This window comes from Pristiophorus japonicus, chromosome 4 (genome assembly GCF_044704955.1).
Source record: "Pristiophorus japonicus isolate sPriJap1 chromosome 4, sPriJap1.hap1, whole genome shotgun sequence".
NCBI classification, from domain to species: Eukaryota; Metazoa; Chordata; class Chondrichthyes; family Pristiophoridae; genus Pristiophorus; species Pristiophorus japonicus.
Genome location: NC_091980.1, coordinates 203,323,249 through 203,349,666, shown reverse-complemented (window position 1 = coordinate 203,349,666; position 26,418 = coordinate 203,323,249). Strand labels below are relative to the sequence as shown.

The following is a 26,418-nucleotide window of genomic DNA, read 5'->3' as shown; positions in this document are numbered from 1 at the left end:
CTGAAAAAGCCAACTGTATTATAATATAAGCCATGAGATTCTCCCTGTGATTGTCAACCTAACTAATCTAGGCCTACCAGAGATGTGATACAAAAGTGAGAGCCTTGTACATTTGAATGTTAAAGATAGTGCTGAAAGAAACAGGGGATAGCACAGAGGCCTCCTGATTCAGGGGGATGCGGATTTCCACCGCCAGAAGCGGGGATTGATTAATGATCCATTAACCGAGTTAAACACAACGACTTGGAACATATGAACATAAGAAATAGGAGCAGGAGTAGGCCATACAGTCCCTCGAGCCTGCTCCACCATTTAATACAATCATGGCTGATCTGGTCATGGACTCAGATCCAACTTCCCTGCTCGCTCCCCATAACTCCTAAATGCCTCATCGGTTAAGAAACTGTCTATCTCTGTCTTAAATTTATCCAATGTCGCAGCTTCCAACAGCTCTCTGAGGCTGCGAATTCCACAGATTTACAACCCTCTGAGAGAAGAAGTTCCTCATCTTAGTTTTAAATGGGCGGCCCCTTATTCTAAGATTATGCCCCCTAGTTCTAGTCTCCCCTATCAGTGGAAACATCCTCTCTGCATCCACCTTGTCAAGACCCCTCATAATCTTATACATTTCGATAAGATCACTTCTCATTCTTCTGAATTCCACTGAGTAGAGGCCTTCAACCTTTCCTCATAAGTCAACCTCCTCATAGAAACATAGAAAATAGTTGCAGGAGTAGGCTATTCGGCCCTTCGAGCCTGCACCACCATTCAATAAGATCATGGCTGATCATTCACCTCAGTACCCCTTTCCTGCTTTCTCTCCATACCCCTTGATCCCTTTAGCCGTAAGGGCCATATCTAACTCCCTCTTGAATATATCCAATGAACTGGCATCAACAACTCTCTGTGGTAGGCAGTTCCACAGGTTAACAATTCTCTGAGTGAAGAAGTTTCTCCTCATCTCAGTCCTAAATGGCTTACCCTTATCCTTAGACTATGTCCCCTGGTTCTGGACTTCCCCAACATCGGGAACATCTCCGGAATCAACCTAGTGTATCTTCTCTGAACTGCCTCTAAAAGCAAGTATATCCTTTCTTAATAGGGAAACCAAAACTGTATGCAGCATTCCAGGTGTGGCCTCACCAATACCCTGTATAACTGTAGCAGGACTTCCCTGCTTTTATACTCCATTCCCTTTGCAATATAGGCCAAGATTCCATTGGCCTTCCTGATCACTTGCTGTACCTGCATACGAACCTTTTATGTTTCCTGCACAAGTACCCCCAGGTCCCGCTGTACTGCAGCACTTTGCAATCTTTCTCCATTTAAATAATAACTTGCCAAAGTGCATAACCTCACACTTTCCAACATTATACTCCATCTGCCAAATCTTTGCCCACTCACTTAGCCTGTCTACGTCCTTTTGCAGATTTTTTGTGTCCTCCTCATACATTGCTTTTCCTCCCATCTTTGTATCATCAGAAAACTTGGCTACGTTACATTCGATCCTTTCTTCCAAGTCGTTGATATAGATTGCAAATAGTAGAATGTCCCAGCACTGATCCCTGCGGCATCCCACTAATTACTGATTGCCAACCCAAGAAGGAACCATTTATCCCGACTCTCTGTTTTCTGTTAGTTAGCCAATCCTCTATCCATGCTAATATATTACCACCAACCCTTGTGAACTTTTATGTTGTGCAGTGACATTTTATGTGGCACCTTGTCAAATGCCTTCAGGAAGTCCAAATACACCACCTCCACTGGTTCACTGGTAAATGCCCTAGATATACAAACTGAAGGAAATGTCGGAGAGCCTCAGGGAAACCATACTAATCCTGTTACAAAGTCACACCCAGTTGACCCAGTCGGCAGCCAGGCTGGGCGAACAGGCAGTTACAGAGTTACTAAAAGGTGTCACGATGATGGAAGGACATGCGGCCACCATCAACCGTCTGATTGACCGAGAGTATGAGGATGCAAGCAATGGGGCGGAGCGGAATACATGCTATGCCCATGGTGGGACAGATCCGTCACAACCTGGAACAAATCCAGGAGGGAAGAGACCCCGACTGGATCAACAGAACCTACCTCTTCCACCTAGTGCAGCATCCAAGCACCCTGGAAGGAATGACCCAGCTGTATCCAGTCATGGGTGGGTGCATGGACTCCCACTCATCTCTGGTGGGAATGGTCCTCATGATTCCCGTAATGTCAAGGGAAACCAGGCCGTATCCACAGTACGAGGTGGAGAACATAGGACTGATCAGGAGAAAGAACTACCTGCAGTATTACCCGATGGATCGATATTGCTGCAGGGAGCCTGACCAGTAGGAAAAGGTGGTAAAGATGGGTGTGGGTTCAATCAGGCTATTGGATGTGTACTGGAAGTAAGCCCAGCGGAGACTGAACCCACACACTATGCCTATCGCGGCAAGGGCGAATACTGTGTAGTCACGAATCAACAAACCTACGATTATGGCTCGCTGGAAGTCAACATTACCAACCCCAACTTCCTCTTCACCCTAAGCCTCCCTGTAACTATAGGGTGAGCACGAATGAAAAACATTCACGCACGGAAAACAGTAACTCTTAATTTGACAGATGAAATTAGGGCGGACCTGGGGCTATATGAGGAACACCTCGTGGCCCCCATACCCTATCTCCCAGAAGATTTAAAGGAGATGAAGAACCCTTTGAAGAAAAATATCAAACGGTACCACTTTTTGAAACAGGAATTAAGAGAACTAGGGAAAGAGATCGAGCACGATCTACGGAAACCCCCCTGGTATGAATAAGCGTGTGATTGGGGACTAAATGTAAATATCCACCCTTGGATTTGCATCATCTCACATGTACTAGTAGCTTTACAGCTTGTGTTAGACTTATGCTGGCTCATAATGATATGTGTTGCCTGGTCAAAGCGCAAACATAAGTAAAAGGCTGAAGCCATAGCAAAGGAACAAGTGAAACTATTAGAGGAGACAATCTAAAGGGGCACCCTCATGCAGCAACCACCAAATCCAGGGGCTGATCATCCCAGCGGAGGCGGAAGTCACTGGGTGCAGATGGTAGGTTACTTGAGGGGGGTAACTCCAAGTACCAAAAGGGGGGACTGTAAGGGGAAAATTTGGCATCTAGAGGGATAATAGTAACAAGCTTTTACAGAATCAGCTTGTATGGCTGAAACAGTTTGGAACCATTAAGTCATCTGTTGCAAATGAGGAACTAGGAGACTTTGACCTTTGCACATATATCTCGTTTTGTACAATAACAGGATGCAAGAAAACAATTGGAGAGGCCGGTGAGGTGTGTAAGAGTTGTCACGTGGTACGAACCAAGGTGTATGAGTAATCTAATGGAAAAGTACTGAGACTATTACACACCTATCCATTGGATTGTACACTCCTACCTGCTGGATCATATAATAATCGCTGACCAAGAGCAATCGGAGAGAGACTGGAGGCGCTGGGGAGATTCAGACTCCTCTCCATATACGTATTAACCATGAAAGCTGCCAGATTGTCACTAAGCACCCAACTAGCTCAGGAATGTTCTCCAGGGAAGGGAGTGTGCCACCCTGACCTGGTCAGGGTGGCCTGTGATGGCAAGTCAGGCAGCGTGTGACTGACTCAACACCGAGAGATAGCAATCGCCCACACCCAGATAACGAGAGCAAACAAAACAATCAGGTAGCCACCCGAGGGCTCAGTCAAAAAATAGGCACAGGCTGGCACCGGGGATTGTACGTGTTACCCAACCCTCCCACTCCCAATATACCCCCCACCCGACCCTCCCACCCCAATACAACCCCCACCCCAAATACAACCCGCACCCAACCACAATACACCCCCCAGCAAACCCTCCCATCCCAATACAATCCCCACAAAACCCTCCCACCTCCAATACACCCCCCCGCCTCCAATACACCCCACAACCCTCCCCTCCCACCACCCAACCCTCGCACCCCTCATACACCCCCCACCCAACCCTCCCCCCTGCCGCTCAACCCTCCCATCCACAATACACCCCCCCACTCAACCCTCCCACCCACAGTAACAAGCTTTTACAGAATCATCTTGTATTGCTTAAGAAAGCAAATGGCATGTTGGCCTTCATAGCGAGGGGATTTGAGTACAAGGGCAGGGAGGTATTGCTACAGTTGTACAGGGCCTTGGTGAGGCCATACCTGGAGTATTGTGTACAGTTTTGGTCTCCTAACTTGAGGAAGGACATTCTTGCTATTGAGGGAGTGCAGCGAAGGTTCACCAGACTGATTCCCGGGATGGCGGGACTGACATATCAAGAAAGACTGGATCAACTGGGCTTGTAGTCACTGGAGTTCAGAAGAATGAGAGGGGATCTCATAGAAACGTTTAAAATTCTGATGGGTTTAGACAGGTTAGATGCAGGAAGAATGTTCCCAATGTTGGGGAAGTCCAGAACCAGGGGTCACAGTCTAAGGATAAGGGGTAAGCCATTTAGGACCGAGATGAGGAGAAACTTCTTCACCCAGAGAGTGGTGAACCTGTGGAATTCTCTACCACAGAAAGTTGTTGAGGCCAATTCACTAAATATATTCAAAAAGGAGTTAGATATAGTCCTTACTACTAGGGGGATCAAGGGGTATGGCGAGAAAGCAGGAATGGGGTACTGAGGTTGCATGTTCAGCCATGAACTCATTGAATGGCGGTGCAGGCTCGAAGGGCCGAATGGCCTACTCCTGCACCTATTTTCTATGTTTCTGTTTCTAATACACCCCCCACCAAACCCTCCCACCTCCAATACACCCCCAACCCTCCCCTCCCGCCACCCAACCCTCCCACCCCAATACACCCCCACCCAACCCTCCCACCCCCAATACACCCCCCACCCAACCCTCCCACCCCAATACACCCCCACCCAACCCTCCCACCCCCAATACATCCCCCACCCAACCCTCCCACCCCCAATACATCCCTCACCCAACCCTCCCACCTCCAACACATGCCCCATCCAACCCACCGCACATCCCCTCCAACAAATACACTCCAATCCACTCACCCCATCAAACCCCTCTCTCTCTCTCTTCCCTAAATCCCCCGTGCCCCCTTCCCTCCCAACTGGGCTCCGGTTGGTGGCAAATGGGGCACCTTTGGGGTCTGGGGAGGGAGGGGGACAAAATGATTATTTTAGAAAAAAACCCTGCAGTTCCATTCCCCCCTCCCCCGCCTCTGTTGCTTCACTGAGAAATTTCACCCCTTTCCCCCGGGCTATCCGACTGCGGGAGGCGGCACCACCTGTCACAACCGCTGGGAGCTCGCTGACTGCCAGGGGACGCTGGTCCTGGGGTTTGGGGGGGGCAGGGGGGGGAGGGTGTGCCTGCAGGGGGAGCGGGAAACCCCGCCACCTCCACCATCTCCGGCCTCCACCCCCCGGGCCCCCCCCACTCACCCCCTCTTTCTCGGTCCAGGCCATTCGGCCCAATTGTCCGTGCCGGTGTTTAAGCTCTACACGAGACTCCTCCCACCCCTTTTCATCTCACCCCATCACCATATCCTTCTATTCCTTTCTCCCTCACGTGTTTATCCAGCTTCCCCTTAAATGCATCAGCAGCAGGACCATCAGCACGCCCGGGCCATTACAGGGAGCAGCGTGCGGCGGCATGCCACTTCAGGAAGCAGCACGTGCTGCTGCAGGAGGGTGACGGCTGCGAAGCCAAGTCGCTGATTGCAGTGCGGGCAGGAGGGGCGAAGGAACAGCAAGAGTTCATAGAGGGATGTGATCGGGACCCAGGAGAGGCGTGAGTTTGGGGCTCAGAAGAGACAAGGGCCCAGGGACAGCACGGGCCAGCCCACACTGCGATATGTGTGCACACTAGGTCTGGGCAGCAGAGCTGGTCTCTCGTCGTCTCAGGTAATCCTTGCCACTGGACCAAGACCTAGCTCTGTCAAGCCCATGTGGTGGCTGGTGTGCAACGGCCACCACACGTTAAAAAAATCCACGCAAAGGCATCTTCCACCCTTCAAGATGTAGTTCAAGATCCGGAATATTAGGTACTTCATTGAAACACCTGTGAATTCATCCCTTTTTGGCGTGGAAGCAAGTCATCCTCGCTTCAAGGAACTGCCTATGATGATACGTATTAATAAACAGCTTTTACTTTAAACCAAATCAGACTGTGTTGAGTGTCTCTGTAACGCTCCACATCAATAGACTAATGAATAAGGTCAGGTAATGCGGAGTCAGAGGACTCCGCAGATTGGATAGCTAGCTTGCTTCAAGACAGCAGAGTTGGAGTAAAAGGTAGCTATTCAGAGTGGCAGAAGATGGGAAGCGATGTTCCACAAGGATCAATGCTGGGACCACTGTTGTTCACAATTTATATTCATGATTTAGACTTTCGAATCAAAAATACAATTTCTAAATTTGCAGACACCACCAAATTGGGGGCGGGTGGAGGGAAGAGTCAATACTGAAGTGGACAGCAACAAATTACAGGAGGACATTAATAAACTTGTAGAATGGGCATATGATTGGCAAATGAAATGTGAGGCATTACATTTAGATCAGAAAAATTAGGAGGTCACATATTACTTAGAAAATAAGATTCTAAATGGGGTAGAAGAGCAAAGGGAACTCGGAGTACAAATACACAACTCACTAAAAAACACTAAGGTTTATTTCTAGAGGGATAGAATTGAAAAGTAGTGAGGTTATGCTAAACTTGTATCGAACCTTGGTTAGGCCACATGAAGTAGTGTACAATTCTGGTCGCCATATTATAAAAAGGATGTCGAGACACTGGAGATGGTGCAAGAAGATTTACAAGATTGATACCAGAAATGCGAGGTTATACCTATCAGGAAAGGATGAATAGGCTGGATCTCTTTTCTCTTAAGAGAAGGCTAAGGGGTGACCTCATTGAGGTCTTTAAAATCATGAAAGGTTTTGATAAGAGTAGATACAGAGAAAGTGTTTCCACTTGTGGGGAAGAGCAAAACTAGAGGCCATCAATATAAGAGTCACCAAGAAATCAAATAGGGAATTCAGAATAAACTTCTTTACTGAGAGTGGTGAGAATGTGGAACTCGCTACCATAGGGAGTGGTTGAAGTGAATAGTATAGATGGATTTAAAGGGGTGGTTAGATAGCATATAAGGGAGAAGGGAATAGATGGTTATGCTGATAAGAGTTAGATGAGGAAAGATGGGAGGATGCTTGAGTGGAGCATAAACGCCGGCATGGACTGGTTAGGCGGAATGGCCTGTTTCTGTGCTGTATATCCTATGTACCCAATCTGTTAAACTGGAGTAATCTATCAATAGGAACACTATCCAGCCCTTCCGCTGTCGATGCTTGGCTTTAGCTTGCTCTTGGCGAAGAGACTCGAGGTGTTCAGCGCCTTCCCGGATGCTTTTCCTCCACTTTAGGCGGTCTTGGGCCAGGGATTCCCATATGTCGATGGGAATGTTGCACTTTTTCAAGGAGGCTTTGAGGGTGTCCTTGAAGCATCTCCTCTGCCCACCTGGGGCTCGATGCCATGTCAGAGCTCCGAGCACTTGTTTTGGGAATCGCGTGTTAGGCATGCGGACGATGTGGCCCATCCAGCAGAGCTGATAGAGCGTGGTCAATGCTTCGATGCTTTGGCCTGAGCGAGAACATTGACTTTGGTGCACCTATCCTGCCAATAGATATGCAGGATCTTGCGGAGGTAACATTGGTGGTACTTCTCCAGTGTTTTGAGGTGCCTGCTGTACATAGCCCATGTCTCTGAACCATATAGGAGGGCGGGTATCAACAATGCTCTGTAGACCATGAGCTTGGTGCCGGGTTTGAGGTCCTGGTCTTCAAATACTCTCTTCCTCAGTCGACGAAGGTTGCACTGGCGCATTGAAGGTGGTGTTGGACCTCGTCTATATCTGTTCTTGTTAACTGTAGGCTCTCGAGGTATGAAAAATGGTCCATGATGTAAAGGCCTTGTCGTGGATTTTGTTAACATGGGTGTCTGTGGCGGGGCCGGTTGGTAGAGGACCTTTGTCTTATGGATGTTTAGTGTAATGCCTATGCTCTCGTACGCCTCGGTGAAGATGTTGACGATAGCTTGGAGTTCAGCCTCCAAGTGTGCGCAGACGAAAGCGTCGTCTACGTGCTGTAATTCTATTAAGGTGATGGTAACAGGGCACTTAAAAGAATAGGATTGGGCAGAGTCAACATAGATTTATGAAAGGGAAATCATGTTTGATGAAAGTTTTTAAAGGTTGTAACTAGCAAAATAAATAAGGGGATTGGTGTATTTGGATTTTCAGAAGGCATTCGATAATTAGGGCGCATGGATTAAGGATTGGTTAATGGATAGAAAACAGGAGTAGGAATAAATGGGTCATTTTTGGGTCAGCAGGCTATAACTAGTGGGGTACCGTAAGGATCGGTGCTTGGGCCCCAGCTATTCACAATCTATATCAATGATTTGGAAGAGGAGACCAAATGTAATATATCCCAGTTTGCTGATGATACAAAACTAGGTGAGAATGTAAGTTGTGAGGAGAATGCAGAGAGGATTTAAGGGGATATAGACAGGCTATGTGAGTGGGCAAGAACATGGCAAGTGGAACATAATGTGGAGAAATGTGAAGTTACCCACTTTAGTAGGAAAAATAGAAAAGCAGAGCATTTTTGAATGGAGAGAGATTGGGAAATGTTGGTGTTCAAAGGGACCTGGGTGTCCTTGTACACGAACCACTGAAAGCTAACATGCAAGTACAACAAGCAATTAGGAAAGCAAATGGTATGTTGGCCCTTATTAGAATCAGGGGTCAGTCTCAGATTAAGGCATCGGCCATTTAGGACAGAGATGAGGAGAAATTTCTTCACTCAGAGGGTGGTGAATCTTTGGTGGAATTGTCTACCCCAGATGGCTATGGAGGCTCAGCCGTCGAGTATATTCAAGACAAGAGATCGATGGTTTTTTGGATATTAAGGAAATCAAGGGATTATGGGGATAGTGCAGGAAAGTGAAGTTGAGGTATATCAGCCATGATCTTATTGAATGGTGGAGCCGAGGGGCTGAATGGCTTACTCCTGCTGCTCCTTCTTATGTTCTTAATGTGAAATAATGGAATATGCTGCATTTCCATTTGTTTGGAAATTTATTTTATTTTATTCATTCAAAATGTAATTCGATGCTGTGTTGCGAGGATGAGTTTCACTGGGCCATTTTGCTTTTCCTTATGACCTTGCTCTCACTTAAGATTCAACTATACAAATGTGAGCTCCAGTCAGAACCTCATCCATCTCATCCTCAACTGTGGCTGTGCTGTTGGTTAATGGATGAAAATTGTGAGAAATGTACCTGCAATTTCCTGTTATGTGCTACTGATGGGCAAAGCTACCATCCCCCCACACCCCTCCCCTCAACTCGAGTGCGCACTCATATATTTTGCACTTGTATGCCCACACGGTCATTATTCAGTAAAGGTCACACGAGCAAGAACTCAGGCTGACTTTTCCCCTCCCTAGCTCAGGAGCACCAAGCCAATTTCATCACCTCAGTTGCTGGGCTGGTTGATACCAGCTAACTCAGCGCAGACCAGGAATCGGTTAAACTGGGGACCTTCTGGTGTATAGGGCATTGCCCTACAGTAGGTCGTGCCTTTATCTCGTAGCCGATCAGGGACGCTCCGTAAATAACTTTCATGTCGTAACTTTCTGGCAGCACTGTTTGAATTAGAATGAAGTTAGAGTGCTTTTAATACTGAAATGTCAACATCATTGTGAAAAGACTTGAAAATTGCAGTACAATTCTCGACTCCATTGGGGAACAGTACAAGACCCCTTTCAGGGCACTTTTTAAACTGACCTGGAATAGATTTAAATGTATGAGAGTGTGAATGCTCCTACCTATGTTCTTCAGACATACAAAATGTAACGTCTGGAAATATACAAGTCAGTCAGCAATAAATTAAAAAGATAAGTTATTAACTTCAATTTAGATTCACTCCAGAAATATTCACTCGAAGTGAATTTGGAATTGCATTAGCATGCTCCTTTTTATTCTGGAGTTGAATCCACTTCAGGTTTCATTCATGTCTAGCTTTGCCAATATGATAATCCTGCACTTTATGAAATTTGGTATGCAGGTCCGAAAAATTTATTATTTTAGATTGATAAAATATAAGCACTCAAAATAAGAAACATTTTTACAAGATTTTATTAAAATGCTTTTGAGAATACAAAAAATTTTGTTCAACCCACATAATTACAAATAAAATTATTTCCTGCAACCCACAGGACAACACTTGTGAATATTGGCCAATGTTCTACGTAAATAATCTGGACACTTGTACAATAGGATGCCCAACTTCCATGTTCATTCACTGGCATCGGAAACTTTTCTCCGGTTACAGATATGATTTTTCGAACAAAGAACCATTAGCTTTCTTTGTCTTCTTCAGCTCCACTGCCCTCACTATCACTGTCCCTGCCAGGATGTTCCGGCATTTGTTTATGTTCCCCATTTGTTGTCTTTTCATCATTATTCTCAGAAATCGACTCTTCAGTTTCTTCTACAGTCTCAATGTCTGGAACTGGAACTGGCTCTTTAATTGAATCGGAGACTGGTGGTGGAAGTAACTGCTGCAGAGAAAAAAGTAATGATATTTAGTGAATATCTACTAAATGACAACTGTTGATGGGTGCACTGCACTGACACAATAGCTCTGTTAATATCAAAGAAACCTAAAGCATCTGTGGAAACATAACTAGATGTAACAGCTGTTGCAACAACCAGCAATCTCCAGAGTTGTAAATGTACAAATCCATATTTGGCAATGTCCTAGTTATCAGGGCATGCCAACTTTCACCCTGTATTCCCATATTCACCATGCACAAATGTCCTACACAAATATATTTCCAAATCAGAAAATTGCATCTTAACTGCTCCCGAAAACAGAGACCACAGTTGAGAAAGGAAAGGAAAACTAAAGGTAAAGCCAGTTTGTCCATGTGAATCAATCACCAATCAGCACATTGGTTCTAGGCATAGTAAGTATCTGAAAGGTTAAGCTTACATTTTCTGGTAAAATTATTTGCCACCATTTCCATTTTATTGTTTGCAGTGTAATTGAAGCAAGCTTGATAATCTGCTATTCCTCAAAGCATTTGGCAAGATCAAAAATGTCATCACAGAAACAAATAAAATATATGCAAATTTTCTAAAACATTATAAAACACAAACTATTGAGGTTATTTTATCATTCTGCCCCACATCTGTACCATCCCATAGTCTATTAAAGTTGCAGTGTCGTGTCGCAAAATCACTTTTTGAGTCAGATGACTTAACAACTTGTATTTATATAGTGCCTTAAAATGTCCCAAGGTGCTTCACAGGAGCGTTACCAAACAACATTTGACAATTAGGAAAATTTGGCCTCTATCCAACAAGATGCACTTGAGGCAGTTATTGTCAGACATAAGCCACACATGTAAAGAGCAAAAATTATTTCATAGGCACTAAACCCCTATGGGCTTGAAAAGCCTATATAGTGTTGCCTCTGTATTAATAACATTTTCTATGTTATGAATGTGATGTAGGAACACCCATTTCAGATATAATTGAAGTAACCCAAAAATGAAATACGATACATACATCTTAAAAGGATATTGAAACATCTAATAGCAGGATTTAAAAAATCTGTGTATATTTGAGAAAGGCAGATGTACACCAAAAAAAAACTGAACAGGCAAATTAGTTTTGTATTTTTTTTTAAATAACCGATTTCTACTAATCCCCTGACCTAAAACTCCTGCTGTTTCGTTGAGAGTCTACTGCTCACCTAAAATGCAGACTTTAACTGTAAAAACACTGCCGAGGGGGAAATAAAAACAGCTCTTTACCTTTCTGTATTGATGCATACTCTGAATCATTTGCATGTACATATTGTAAACAAAGTTTGCCATCTCTGGCATGTTTTTGATTACTCGCATTAAGTGGGTTGGAACATTGCCATTCTGAAAAAGAAAAACGAATGATACCAATGGTTATAACAGAACAACTGAAAAATTACTGCTAAAAGCCAAGTTGTAAAAAAAAGTAGTTTGTCATTTAAAAAACAATGTACCCTTCTGTCGGTCGGGTGATACTCCGATGGCACAATGTGTAGCTGGAGTGGTCGAGCGGTCAGCTGACTAAAGGCTGGAGTAAGCTCAAAGCAGTTCTGGAACAGCGATACCCTTGCAAAGATGTACAGCCCAAGCCTGGCTCTTGACATGGCAACAACTAATCGCCGAACATCTCTGGATAAAAAGGGAGACAATGGTTAATATCCTGGTTACTGCTGCAAGGTTTACTGTTCTAGAAAAACTATCTAGCCTAAAATAAATAAAAATTTGCAAAAATAGTTATGTCATTTCAGCAAGGATCATCTGAGCTCAATGTGGTCATCAGTTTTTCGTTCAATAAACCTAAACTTATAAGCAGATAGCTAATGACCATACAGCAATGCTAATCATTCACTAGCTCACCCACCAGTTATCTATGATACACCATTTAGGTTACTCACACAAAGATTTATACATTGTAGTACATAATGTTTCACAAGTTTATTTACTTTTTAAACTAGACAAAGAGTTTTCATTACAAATTGAGTTTCTATTTTAATTTACTATGTTCTTACTTTTCTTACATTCAAACAGAATCATATTTTTGGCAACTTTCAATTTTTATTGCCAAAGTCAATCAAACTTTTGTGAATTATACCTTGGATAGTAAAGTCCCAAGTATTTCATATGGAAATGACCCAGGGCCCTTTGACAGTGATATGTTATGAAGAAATGTATTCCTATAGTTTTATAACTTGTTACTGAAGTACAGTCCTACCACCATAGATAAACATCTGTTTATAAACAAATTTAGTCTCCGCTCATCTACATCGATTACTGCCAGACACAGATCTATCTGGCACCATCAGTATTGCCATTACAACTGTTGTGTGAAGGGAAGATTAACCGGTCAGAAAGGAAGTTTCCATTTATTTTAGATATATATATTTAAAAAATGCTAAAAATATAGAACAGGTCAGCAGCTGAAAGAAAAAGATAGGTTAACATTGCTATCATTTTCTGATTCCATTCCAGATTGCTAGCATTTTATGCTTTTTTCTATTTTCTAAAAATAACTTAGGAAAAGAAACTGAAGAGCCTAACAAATTACAATACTTCATTTCTACTGTAGTTTCATCATTTATTTAAACTATTTTTTCAAACCAGTGAAAAGAATGTCTAATTTCTTCCGGCACAACAGCAGGAATAGTGTCCTGCTGATTCTAGTGAAATTGTGTTTTGTCTTCATGATATGAAATGCATTTTTTTGTAAATTGATACAAAATAAATTGGTCAGACCCTGTACCACTGTTGAAGACTATGTTGGATATACACGATGAAGAAATGAAGGACTGAAAGTAAATCCACAAAGATTTTCAAGATTCTAATGGCGTGATCACTTGAAAGATTTGATTTAAGATGCTTAAATTATTTTATTTGTAAACATTTATACGAGTCTTGTAATGGTGTCATTCAGTACAGTCTCATCTTGTAAGCTCATTAGTAATCAAAAATCAGCCACAAATCATACCTGAGATGTCCAACAGCTTTAGTTCGTACTAATGAGAGGATAATATAGTCATTCTGTTGACCCTGGAATCTGTCTACTGTGGTCACCTAGAAGAAGAAAAAAAAATTAACTTCTGAATTGAAAACTTGGGGGAGGGAAAAGAGTGAGGAAAAAACAATTTCCATGGTCACTTAAAGGCCCTCTGTTTGGATTGCATATAGCATCGTTAATGTATACAAGGTTTAGTATCCCTTATCAGAGTAGCAGGTCTGTGAAATAACCGCTTATGAAAGCTGGTTATAGAAATAAATATATGTACATATGATTAAATATTCTTTGCAGCATGACAGCTCCGGATCACATTAGTTGGACTATGACAGAACAAAATCCACATGATCCATTGAAAAGAGCAGCCTTAATGGAACGAATGGTCTTTGCTCATTTCATGTTTGCGTATTGCGTAATTTGCAATTTTGCATGGCTTTTAGTTACAAAATAATTTGGTCCCGAATTTGCTGAAATTAGTTTGGGGAGTCCAAGTTATGTTCATCAGTTGCTTTAAAAAAATCTCTTCTTCCTTTGCACAACCCTCACCTGGTTTCTTTGAGTGCCACTCTTAGCCAGGCACCAAGAGTGATGGTTGAGAACACCCTGGTGATGAGGTGCTCTCCAATATTCCTTTTTTTTCCCCCAAAGGGAGATGCCTTACCTCCACTCAGTGCTTCTCTGTATAATGTGGTTGAAATTGGGAATTTAGCAGCAAAGGGAAATTGAACCTATGTGCACTCTTTACACACTGTGCCATATAGTTTCCAACCTGTCAATTCTTTCAAAAACACTTGCAAAATGCTACCAATATTTCACTATCCCGCTGTATATCAAGTGAACTGTGTAACAAGATTTGAAGATAAATCTTACCTTGCTTGGTCGTCCTATAAGAGGATTACCACCACAACGCTGATTGATAACATCACGAATCAAATGCTTCTGACCATTGTATGTTGTCAAGATGCTAATTCTCTCTGCAGGGTACCCCAGTATGCGCATGTACATAAAAAGGGCCACAGCATATTCAGCCTCAGCAAGATTCTGTCAAATGGTTGAGTAACAGTTTAGGTTTCAGAAAAGAGACAGTAAATTTTAGACACTCACAAAACCCAGAAAATGCAAATAAAATTGAAAAAGAATGGCAAAATGATTTTAGTTCAAAAATCATCAGGATGTAAAATATCTCAATAATCAGTTTCCAGTATTTGTCAATTAAGTTTATAGACACTTAAAATTATAATACTATTAAGACAACTTTTACCTGGTAAAAGTATGGATTGGGCTCCGATTCACCAATTCCATTGAAATCCTCCACATTGATAAGTTGGAAGTCGTACACTAAGCCGGCATTGGCAGCACAAAACTCAGGAAGGATCTGGACGTGGGGAAGGTTACCTAGTTTCTTGTAACGCCAGTTATAGAGGTTGCACAAACTTAATAGAAGATAAAGTGGAGCAAAAGTCAGCAAAATGATGCACCTATCTTAAATAGTTGACAAGTTTAAATGAACAAATTCCTTTTTAATGTTGCTTCCTGTTTTTCCAATAATCTTAAATAGCCTTTTTTCAGTGAGAACACTTTTGCCTCAGAGCCAGAAGTCTTGGGTTCAAGCCCAATATAGAAACTTGGCACATAATCTAGGCTTACACTTCAGTGCAATACTGAGGGAGCGCTGCAGTGCCAGAGGTGCTGCCTTTTGGGTGAGACATTAAACAGAGTCTGCCTTCTCAGGTGGATGCAAGAGATCCTGTGGTACTATTCAAAGAACAGTGGGGCAGTTCTCCATGTTCTGGCCAACACCACCAAAGAAAAAGATTATCCGATCATTCCTGAGGTTATGAAATACACTATATAAATGTTCATTTTTTGTGAATTAAGGTTGCTTTGTTTACCTTGCTCTTGCTCTGCCCTGCGCATCAAGATCCACTGTTGGAACGCCCAAACGGACAAATCGCGTAAACAGGGACTGCTCCATGTTGGAATATTTTTGGAAGGCCATGTTCTTAATGACAGGTGGAAGTTGGTGGTGATCACCGATCATAATCCAACGCTTCAGTCTACTGAAACCATCTTCAGGATTCTATGGAGAATGGACAACATATAAACAACTTCTGCTCCCAAAAATGCTGTCAGAAATTCGAGGCGGCGGCTCATCACCACCTTCTCAAGGGCAATTGGGGATGGGCAACAAATGCTGGCCTTGCCAGCGACGCCCACATCCGATGAACGAATAAAAAATAAAAAAGTTGGAAGCACTTTCCACACTTGCAGTTACTACTTCACAAGGCTGGACCTCAAGGGTTTGTCCCTTTTTCAGTTAATTTAGTTTAAATAAGCCAGTGAGAAATTGGGACAGTTAATGCCTCCCTTGAACTAAGTTTATATTCACTTGTGATGTTCACTGCAACTTCCTGATAATTGTCACCCATGAATTCGCAGTCAGGTTCACATATTAGTCCCGTATCAGTAGATTCAATTTAAGGGCCACAGGCAAAATTTCAGCATGAGGTAAATTTCTTGCTTTGTTCTAACTTGACCTAAAGAATGAGGGAACATATTAGCTCTACCAGCAATCAAGCCTCGAATGTGTTTAGTCTATTGCTAAATAGAAACATTACCTGTAGTAGGAGTGGAATAAACGTTTCAATCTCAAGAATCTGTGCAGCTTCCTCCATCAGAATGTTGTCATACTGTCAAAAGTAGAAAAAAAATGCAAGTTTTTTTTCATATCCTCAAATCTCAAAGACCAGCCCTTTCTCCCCAAAAAAGTGAGTGCAAGTGCTAACAAAGCGAGATTCATCAGCCCAAAGGGATGGAACACTGCAATTCAGATAGCCAATGTTAATGACAACTCCAATGGGTTTGTGATTTCAATGTAGCAGAATTTTTTTTTTTAAATGCACAGCACTTGTTCTTTAAATCTGATTTTAAATGTCATTTCTGACAAAATATTATTTCACAACTAAAAATAAACTTCATATTTCATACTACCAGGAATACAATGTAAACATCAGGTCCCTCCTGTGTACTTGGGCGAGAGTTTTCACTTTTGTTCTTTAAGTACATCAATTATTTTGTACAAAGAAAAAAAGGTCCAGGCTGCAAACATACCAAGCTTCAATGCATCAGGAGAGAAGCTGTTCTGAAATACTTCAGTCTCTTCCAAGAATTACTGTATTAAAGGAATGAATTGCTTTTTACCTTGAATCCCAGCTCCACTAGGTCATGTCGTTTTAAGGCGGCATGAGTACATGTCATGGCAATGATCTTTGCTTCTTTCACTAATAAATATTTTGATCTGTCCAGCCCACTGCGCAGCAGCTCAAAGGCTCGAAACTCCTGCAAAAATTACCAAGAAAGCAGGTTTAAAAAAAATACATTCATGAATATTTGCCTTAAACTTTGCTCCTGTACCGAAGCAAAACTACAGCAATACATAAACAAATACAAGATTTAGACTTTGAAGTTGATCTCGAGGATAATGAATTAAAATGGTTTATGTTGAATACACTCTGTACTTCTTGACACCATCAAACACGTACAGGAAATTGACTTCTTGCAGATGTTAGAAAATAAGTTCATTCTAAAAACTTAAAAGGATTTAAATTTAAGATAAGCAGGTTGGATCACCTATGCATCATTTAGGCTCTCTTGGAAAGGGAGAAACCAGATAATAAAGCAGAAAGGACATATGTAATATCCAATTTCTGGATATGAGGGGCATTGGTGCCTTTTGGCCAGATTAAGTAAACTAAACCTATTCCGATACCCTGAAGCACAAAAACATTTATCTCAGAAAATCCCATATAATGGTTACAATCATAGAAATTGCAGCACAGAAGGCAGCCCTGATGAAACTATCTATTCTAATGAAATTTCCTTGCCTTTTTCAGGCTCCTTTTTTTTTTCCTTTTCACAAACATACAATTACACTTTAAATGATGTTCTGGTCTTGGCCTCAATAGATACCTGTGATAAAGCATTCCATGTTACATTAATCTTCCTAGTATTGTGTTGTTTTGAAAATTTATGTCCAAATATGCTTTTCCATACCTTCCACAAGATACCCTACAGTCGTATTTCTGTATTCTTCTGTAAAAACTGATGCAAAATACTTGAGCATCTCTACCATTCTCTCAGTCGTCAAGTAAGGGATGCCCTTTCTTTCCACTCCAAGTGGTCTATGACTAGCCTTTTACTTCCTATGAGCTTATAATAGCCCTTGCTATTTTCCTTGATGTTAACCACCAGTTTTCTTTTGCACCCCTTAATCTTCTAATCTCCCTTACATAAATTTTATATCTCTCACTTTCCTTCTCTATTACCACCCCTCCACTATGAGGTTTTTAAATAACCTTATTTTTCTCTAGGACTTCAGAACATTTGACACTTCAGTACTGCACTGTTGGAGCTGCCATCTTTAGAATGAAATGTTATATCGATGTCTGCTTGATTAGCTAAACATTAAAGATGCCATTGCATTATTTGAGCTCTCCTGGTATCATGCTCAACATTCTTCGCTCAAGCACAAGACCAAAATTGATGATCTAGTCATTCGTCTCAATTGGTGTTTGTGGGACTTTGCTGTGTGCAAATAGTTGCTACGGTTGCCTACTGAACAGCGACTGCAGCTGTAATCCATTGGCTGTGAAGTGCTTTGGGAAATGCTGAGGTCATGATAAGGCACTTTATAAAAGCACATTCTTTCTTTCTATCCTCTCTTTATTCATGGAATCTTTCCTTTGATATACCCCATTTACTCAGAGCAGGAATGCACTTAATCCACAATTTAAACATCTTCCACTGGTCCCACTGTTTAATCTGCCATTTTCCCAAACAGTTAATATAGGCTCAATCTCCATTGGCCACTAAACAATTGGCTAATTCCTTGTCCAATACCTTTTTTCCCTCTCTTTCCTCAACGTAAACCTGATTCGGCCTTGATCACAACTTCCCCAAGTACTGTCCCATCATTCACGACATACTTGTCCTGCTTTGTTGCTCACAATCCGATCCAATACTGCGTCCTTCTTTGTTGAGTACCCAACATATTGATTATGGAAACAATCCTGGATGCATTCAAAGAACACCTCCCTATTTTAACCAGAAACCACTCTTATCTCAAGCTACTTTAGGATAGTTGAAGTTCCCCATAATTACAACTCTCTTGCCTCTTAAAATTGCCTACAAATATCATCCTCGATTTCTTTCCCACTATCTGGTAGTCAATAACGTACTCACAAAATTGATTTCTTAACACGTAGAAGGTCTGAGCACCATAAACAACAAAATCTTTGGCTGTAATGATTTTAAAGAGCATTCGTCCCCCTTTTTTAAAAAATCTCTCTCTCTTGAAAATGTTATATTTAGTAACGTTGGGTACATCAAAGCCTTTTCAGGTACTCCCCAGTGCAACTCTGAAATGCCTACTCCGCTACTGTACAAACTACTGGTCTGTCACTAGCCACTGCAACTCTGTAAATTATGTACATACTATTTGAAGGACTTGGATTAAAGGTTGAGAACACAATGCTGCAGTAATCACTGTGAAATGGCGATTAGAACTATTTATCTATGTGATATAGACAAGAATGTCCCACAAGAAATATAAAATGCTGTATAGAAATATAAAATGATGTATTATACACTTGTGTTCTTCAAGCTGAAGTCAAAATTCTAGTCTGACACTGGGAACTGCAATATCAGTTCCAGCCAGGAAATACCCCGTTTATATTAATGCAAAAGCAAAATACTGTGGATGTTGGAATCTGAAATAAAAACAGAGAATGCTGGAAATCTCAGCGGGTCAAGCAGCATCTGTGGAGAGGAAATCAGAGCTAACGTTTTGGGTTGCTGACCCTTCGTCAGAACTGCCGAATATTCGAAAAGAGCACATTCTTAAGGACTGAAAGGGATTGGGGAAGAAAGAACAAAGGGGAAGGTCTGTGATGGGGTGGAAGGCAGGAGAGATTAGAGAGACAAAAGGGATGATGGGCCGAATTGAAATGGTAATGATAGAGGTTAGAAAAAGGTTAATCTGGATAGGGTGTGAATGGCGTAGTAATGACCAACTGCCATTATAGACAAAGAGAAACAAAAGGAGAAGAGGGAAAAAAAAGGCAAGATGGGAAGGGAGCCAAAGATGGCCAGAGGTTATGCTCTGAAATTGTTGAACTCTATGTAGAATCCAGAAGGTTGTAAAGTTTAAACGAAAGACGAGGTGCTGTTCCTCGAGCTTCAGTTGAGCTTCATTGGAACAGTGGAGAAGTTCGAGGAGCCAATGTAGAGGAGACCACGGCAAGCGCAGGAGATGCAACATCTGCCCTTTTACCTCCTCCCTTTCCACTATCCGGGGCCCCAAATACTCCTTGCAGGTGAAACAGCGATTTACTTGTACTTTTTTCAAATTTAGTATACTGTATTCGCTGCTCATGATGTGGTCTCCTCTACATTGGGGAGACCAAGCGTAGATTGGGTGACCGCTTTTCTGAACACCTCCGTTAACTCCGTAAGTGTGACCGTGAGTTTCCGGTCGCCTGTCACTTTAATTCTTCACTCCACTCCGATATTTCAGTCCTTTGACTCCTACACTGTTCCAATGAAGCTCAACACAAGCTCGAGGAACAGCACCTCATCTTTCATTTAGGCACTTTATAGCCTTCTGGACTCAACATCGAGTTCAACAATTTCAGACCATAACCTCTGACCATCTTTGACTCCCTCTCCTTCGCCCCATCTTATGTTTTTTTCCCCCCTCTTTCTTCTCCCCCCCACCCTTTGTCGATAATGGCAGCTGGCCCGCCTTTCACACCCAATATCCAGATTAACCTTTTTCGAACCTCTATCATTACCATTTCAATTCGGCCCATCATCCCTTTTGTCTCTCGAATCTCTCCTGCCTTCCACCCTATCACAGACCTTCCCTTTTGTTCTTTCTTCCCCAACCCCTTTCAGTGCTTAAGAATGTGCTCTTTTCGAACATTCGGCAGTTCTGACGAAGGGTCGTCAACCCGAAACTTTAACTCTCTTCACAGATGCTGCCTGACCCGCTGAGATTGCCAGCATTCTAGAACATAAGAACATAAGAAATAGGAACATGAGTAGGCCACTTGACCCTTCGAACCTGCTCCACCATTCAATAAGATCATAGCTGATCTGATCATGGATTCAGCTCCACTTCCCTGCCTGCACCCCATAACCTTTTACTCCCTGATCACTCAAAAATTTGTCTATCTCCGCCTTAAATATACATTCAATGACCAAGCCTCCACAGTTCTCTGGGGCAGAGAATTCCATAGATTTACAACCCTCAGAAGAAATTCCTCCTCATCTCAGTTTTAAATGGGCGGGCCCTTATTCTGAGACTATGTCCCCTAGTTTTAGTTTCCGCTATGAGTGGAAATATCCTCTCTGCATCCACCTTGTCGAGCCCCCTCATTATCTTATACGTTTCGATAAGATCACCTCTCATTCTTCTGAACTCCAATGTGCATAGGCCCAATCTAATCAACCTATCTTTATAAGTCAACCGCCTCATCTCCGGAATCAACCTACTGAACCTTCTCTGAACAGCCTCCAATGCAAGTAGATCCTTCCTTAAGTACTGAGGCCAAAACTGTGTGGCCTCACCAATATCCTATACAGTTGTAGCAGGACTTCTCAGCTTTTATACTCTATCCTCCTTGCAATAAAGGCCAACATTTAATTTGCCTTCCTGATTACTTGCTATACCTGCATACTAATTTTTTGTGTTTCATGCATAAGAACCCCCAGATCCCACTGTACTGCAGCACTTTGCAATTTTTCTCCAGTTAAATTATAATTTGCTTTTCCGTTTTTTCTGCCAAAGTTGATAACCTCACATTTTCCCACATTATACTCCATCTGCCAAAATTTTGCCGACTCACTTAGCCTGTCTATCTCCCTTTGCAGATTTTTAATGTCTTCCTCACAATTTGCTTTCCCACCCATCTTTGTATCATCAGCAAACTTGGCTACATTACACTTCATCCAAGTCATTAATATAGATTGTAAATAGTAAAGGACCTAGCACCGATCCCTGTGGCATCCCACTAGTCACTGTTTGCCAACTGGAAAATGACCCATTTATCCCGACTCTCTGGTTCGTTAGCCAATCCTCTATCCATACTAATATATTACCCTCAACCCCTTACTTGTGCAGTAACCTTTTATGTGGCACCTTATCGAATAACTTCTGAAAATCCAAATACACCACATCCACTGGTTCCCCCTTATCCACCATGCTCGTTACATCCTCAAAGAACTCCAGAAAATTTGTCAAACAGGATTTCATTTTCACAAAACCATGCTGACTCTGCTTGATTGAATTATGCTTTTCCAAATGTCCCACTACTGCTTCCTTAATAATGGACTCCAGCATTTTCCCAACGACAGATGTTTGGCTAACTGATCTATAGTTTCCTGCTTTTTGTCTGCCTCTTTTTAAAAAATAAATAGGGGCGTTACATTTGCGGTTTTCCAATCTGCTGGGACCGCTCCAGAATCCAGGGAATTATGGTAGATTACAAACAATGTAGCCACTATCTCTGCAGCCACTTTTTTTTTTTAAAGACCCTAGCATGTAAGCCATCACGTCCAGGGGATTTGTCCACCTTTAGTCCCATTATTTTACTAGTACCACTTCATTAGTGATAGCAATTGTATTAAGTTCCTCCCTTCCTATAGCCCCTTGATTATCCACTATTGGGATGCTTTTAGTGTCTTCTACTGTGAAGACCGATACAAAATATTTGTTCAACGTCTCTGCCATTTCCTGTTCTCCATTATTAATTCCCCAGTCTCATCCACGAGGGGACCAACATTTACTTTCCGTTTTTATATTTTGTGCTAGTTTACTTTCATTATCTAGCTTCCCTCTCGATCATATTTTTAATCGTTCTTTGCTGGCTTTTAAAAGTTTCCCGATCCTCTGGCCTCCCACTAGTCTTGGCCACATTGTATGCCCTTATTTTCAATTTGATACCATCCCTTATTTCCTTAGTTAGCCACGGATGGTTATCCCTTCTCTTACAGCCTTTCCTTCTCATTGGGATATATTTTTGTTGCGAGTTATGAAATATCTCCTTAAATGTCTGCCACTGCTCATCAACCGTCCCATACTTTAATCTTTATCCACTTTGGCAAAAAAAAATAGAAAAGCAGGTTATAATTTAAATGGAGAAAAATTGCAAAGTGCTTCAATACAGAAGGACCTGGGGGTCCTTGTGCATAAAATACAAAGAGTTAGTATGCAGATACAGCAAGTAATCAGGAAGGCAAATGGAATGTTGGCCTTTATTGCAAGGGGGATAGAGTATAAAAGCAGAGAAGTCCTGTTACAAATGTACAGGGTTATTGGTGAGGCCACACCTGGAGTACTGCGTTCAGTTTTGGTCTCCGTACTATCTGTTTGTATTACCCCGTTTAAAATGCTTGGCTGGAATTCTAATGTGCCTGCCCAGGAGGGAGTTCTACACATGTCTTGGTACACATGTCTAGAACTCCGATCCCACAACTTATTTAAATTTGAAAATGTATCCTAATTGATTTTTTAAATAAATAAAAGGCACTTTAGCACTAAACTATAATGCATCGTGTTACTCCTCTCTTCCCACCTTCATCATAGTGAATGGTATCTCTTTAGAGTAGGTTTTCACATTGTAATCTGTTCAGGATTTCAAACAATAATAAATAATTATTAAATAATCCCTCAAAAGAATATGGAAGGCTCGGCATACTCGGCATAAACCAGCGACAAGAGCATGGTTGAGGTTTTATGGACTGTAAGCATCGTTTAGCTGGCAAATTATGGAGTACGTAAGAAATAATCAGCATCGACGCATAAGCGCAACTAGGAATCAGACAGTAAACAGACCAGTCAATTCTTGTGTGTAAGGAGAACCCAGTTTCAAAATTGCCAGTCTCAGTGCTGTGACTAATGCTAGTTTTTAGGTTAGAGGCAGTAAAACAAAACATTTTTCCAACCATTATATTTTTGGTGATAAACCAGGCAATAAATCTTGGAGTTATATTTAGTTATCAGCTTCAAAATGGCACAAGACTTTTTGCTATTCTTACAAGTGTAGCCTACCTCCAGCTGTGTAAATATTTTATTGATGTGCCTGAAACAACCTTCAGCTATTTCCATATCTTCTTCATATGATTGACCTTTAAAAATAGGCTGGGGAGCATTGGCAAAGTATTTATGGAATGGAAAATGCTCAGACACTGTTGTAACATCACCAGACTTTCCACTTTTGGCCTTTACTTTACTGAGATATTCTTCCCAGCGTGACATCACCTGAATGAAAAAAAAGAAAACAAAGTACAGATGTTTTTCTGCATAGCTGGGACACAACAAGTATTAGGAATAAACCTGAGCCTTATGTGATAATAATTTTCATATTCAAATATCACAAGTAAAATTCTTATTTTAAATATTAAATTGTAGATCTATCATTAAGATTATGACGCAGTTGGGTGGTGTGCTGCTGAGATGCTGGTTTGCCTCAGAAATAACCAGCTGAATTTAAAATGGAGACAAGGTACATATGCAGAATGATTGAAAGAAGAAAAAGTTAGGAGAGTCATCCTGGATCGCTTCTAACTGTTAAAGTAATAGTAAAAACGTGTCCTAACCTCAGTTGGGAGAAGGAGGAAGATGGGGGCGGGCTGAGGGAAGAGCGGGGGTGGGCTGAGGGGAGGGGGAAGAGGATGAGGGGAGGGGGAAGAGGATGAGGGGAGAAGGAGAAGGAGCAGAGAGGAAAGGAAAGTTAGATATGGCCCTGATGGCTAAAGGGATCAAGGGATATGCAGAGAAAGCAGAAAAGTGGTACTGAGGTGAATGATCAGCCATGATCATATTGAATGGTGGTGCAGGCTCCAAGGGCCGAATGGCCTACTCCTGCACCTATTTTCTATGTTTTTATGAATGGAAGAGGGAAGGGAAGGGAAGGGATATATGCATAAAAGAGGGATAAGAGATCACGAGTGTGTGTGTCAAAGAGAAAACTAGACCGAAATTAATAGTTTATACGGATTTGTACACATTAATTGTGCTGTTCCTTTTGCACTCTTGTGCACTTGTCTCCAGTGAGAGAAAATTTGCATCTAGTAATCTAACTGACTCATGATTCATGGCAGCCGACATTCCAGACAGCACTATAAAGCAGCTTTTGTTTGTGCTCGTTCAACTGTGCGGAGTCAGACTCTGTTTTTTCACTTTGCAGGAAGGCACAAATTTTGCAAGGGACATGCACAAGGCAAATATTTGCAGTGGTCTTATCTTAATTTCTGGTGCAACACAGTGATTGCAAGATGCCCATTTTCTGCAATGCTGCGCAGCCTGTTTTAGTATCATGAGGTCGAAGTGATCAGTATAACAGGTTTGAAATGTATTAAATAAATATAATATAAGCAGAGCTATAAGTACTGTTGAAGACGAATAAATCAACTTATATGCACAATATGTAATCACAAACATATTCAATGAACAAACCATATACAAATGCAACGTTCAATGAGTTCAGTTTGATTTTAACTTAAGATTCATTTTCACATGCATTACCTTGAAAGAAACTACCCTGTAGACATCAAATGGTTAGTAGAATTGCTAATTTACTTTTTAAAAATAATGACCAACACATTTTTTACAAAAGCTGGACCAGCTTCAAAAGGACAAAATAAATGAAGTTGCAGTGTCACAGCTTACTGGCATGTATAGGTTTTAACTTGCTTGCTGAATATATTTGGAATTGCACCAGTTTCACTTGGATTTTTCTCAACTGATGAGGATTCCAAATTTCTCTAAAATATTATAGCATTTTGAAAGGGAGCTTGGACTAGCTATTTGATTAAGGGTTAATAATGGAGGCAGTACTTTGTACTTTTTGTGAAGGTCTTTGAGGTCCATGGCCACGAGCCAGTTTCCTGGGATTGAATGACACTCCATATCTGTCTGAATTTTTCTCCCATGCATGGGCCAAATTCTTAGTCTTTTATAAGAGAGAATGAAGAAACAAGAATAAAACCCGACATTGTCCTGGTCTATGGAAATCATGTTATAATCCTTGAGAGAAAATTCTTTACATCGGAGATAAAGCCTCCTCAACAGATGGACTCACTGATCTTCCAGAGAAGATTCCCTAAACTACATAGTTTCATAAATGTTTGCCCAACCACAAATTCACAACAAAATATATAATGTCTTAGTTACTGCTGTCTATTGAATCTTTATATATAAAATCACTACCAGGCATAACAGTAGCAGAATCAGTAACAGAGAATGGGGCTCCTGTTTGTCCCATTGCTGGTTTCCGCATAGGCCTTTACAAACCAGGTATGTAAAAACCCTTGCTGCATTGAAAAGGACCTTGTTTTCTTTAGTTTCTTAACAGGAAGTAAAGTGAACATGGTCCATTTCAAAGCAACAATGGTGTCCCTTCATCCTCAGAGTGCCCCTGCCACAGGACTTTCTATCCACCCCATCTATCACCAGCTCATTGTTGTCGACAGGATGCAACTCACCAAGCAGCACCTGGCTCCCCTGTGATTTCTACCAAGAAAAAAGAGCAGCAATATCCTGGTGATACCATCACCTCTAAGTTTCACAGTAATCTTAATGGACATATATTGCTGGGTCAGAATCCTGGAATTCTCCACCTAATCACTGTCACAAGGAGCAGCGGTTCAAAGAGAAGGCCCACTATTACCTTCTCAGGGGAACTAGGGATAGGCAATAAAATGCAGCCTTGCCAGTGACA

General features: G+C 41.8%; 1 protein-coding gene across 5 annotated transcripts in view; it reads right to left on the bottom strand.

Moving 5' to 3' along the window:
- Positions 1-10,173: 10,173 nt before the first annotated feature.
- aqr (aquarius intron-binding spliceosomal factor) overlaps positions 10,174-26,418 on the bottom strand; it is a 109,991-nt gene continuing 93,746 nt past the window's right edge. For all 5 annotated transcript variants that reach the window (XM_070879002.1, XM_070879006.1, XM_070879003.1 and 2 more), the window contains exons 27-36: positions 23,748-23,957; positions 16,838-16,975; positions 16,255-16,326; positions 15,529-15,716; positions 14,898-15,069; positions 14,507-14,677; positions 13,610-13,695; positions 12,099-12,273; positions 11,875-11,988; positions 10,174-10,614 (exon numbers count right to left, since the gene is read on the bottom strand). In XM_070879002.1, coding sequence (XP_070735103.1) covers positions 10,411-10,614; positions 11,875-11,988; positions 12,099-12,273; positions 13,610-13,695; positions 14,507-14,677; positions 14,898-15,069; positions 15,529-15,716; positions 16,255-16,326; positions 16,838-16,975; positions 23,748-23,957 — 1,530 coding nt within the window. In that variant the 3' untranslated portion in view covers positions 10,174-10,410. The remainder of the gene's footprint in view (positions 10,615-11,874; positions 11,989-12,098; positions 12,274-13,609; positions 13,696-14,506; positions 14,678-14,897; positions 15,070-15,528; positions 15,717-16,254; positions 16,327-16,837; positions 16,976-23,747; positions 23,958-26,418) is intronic.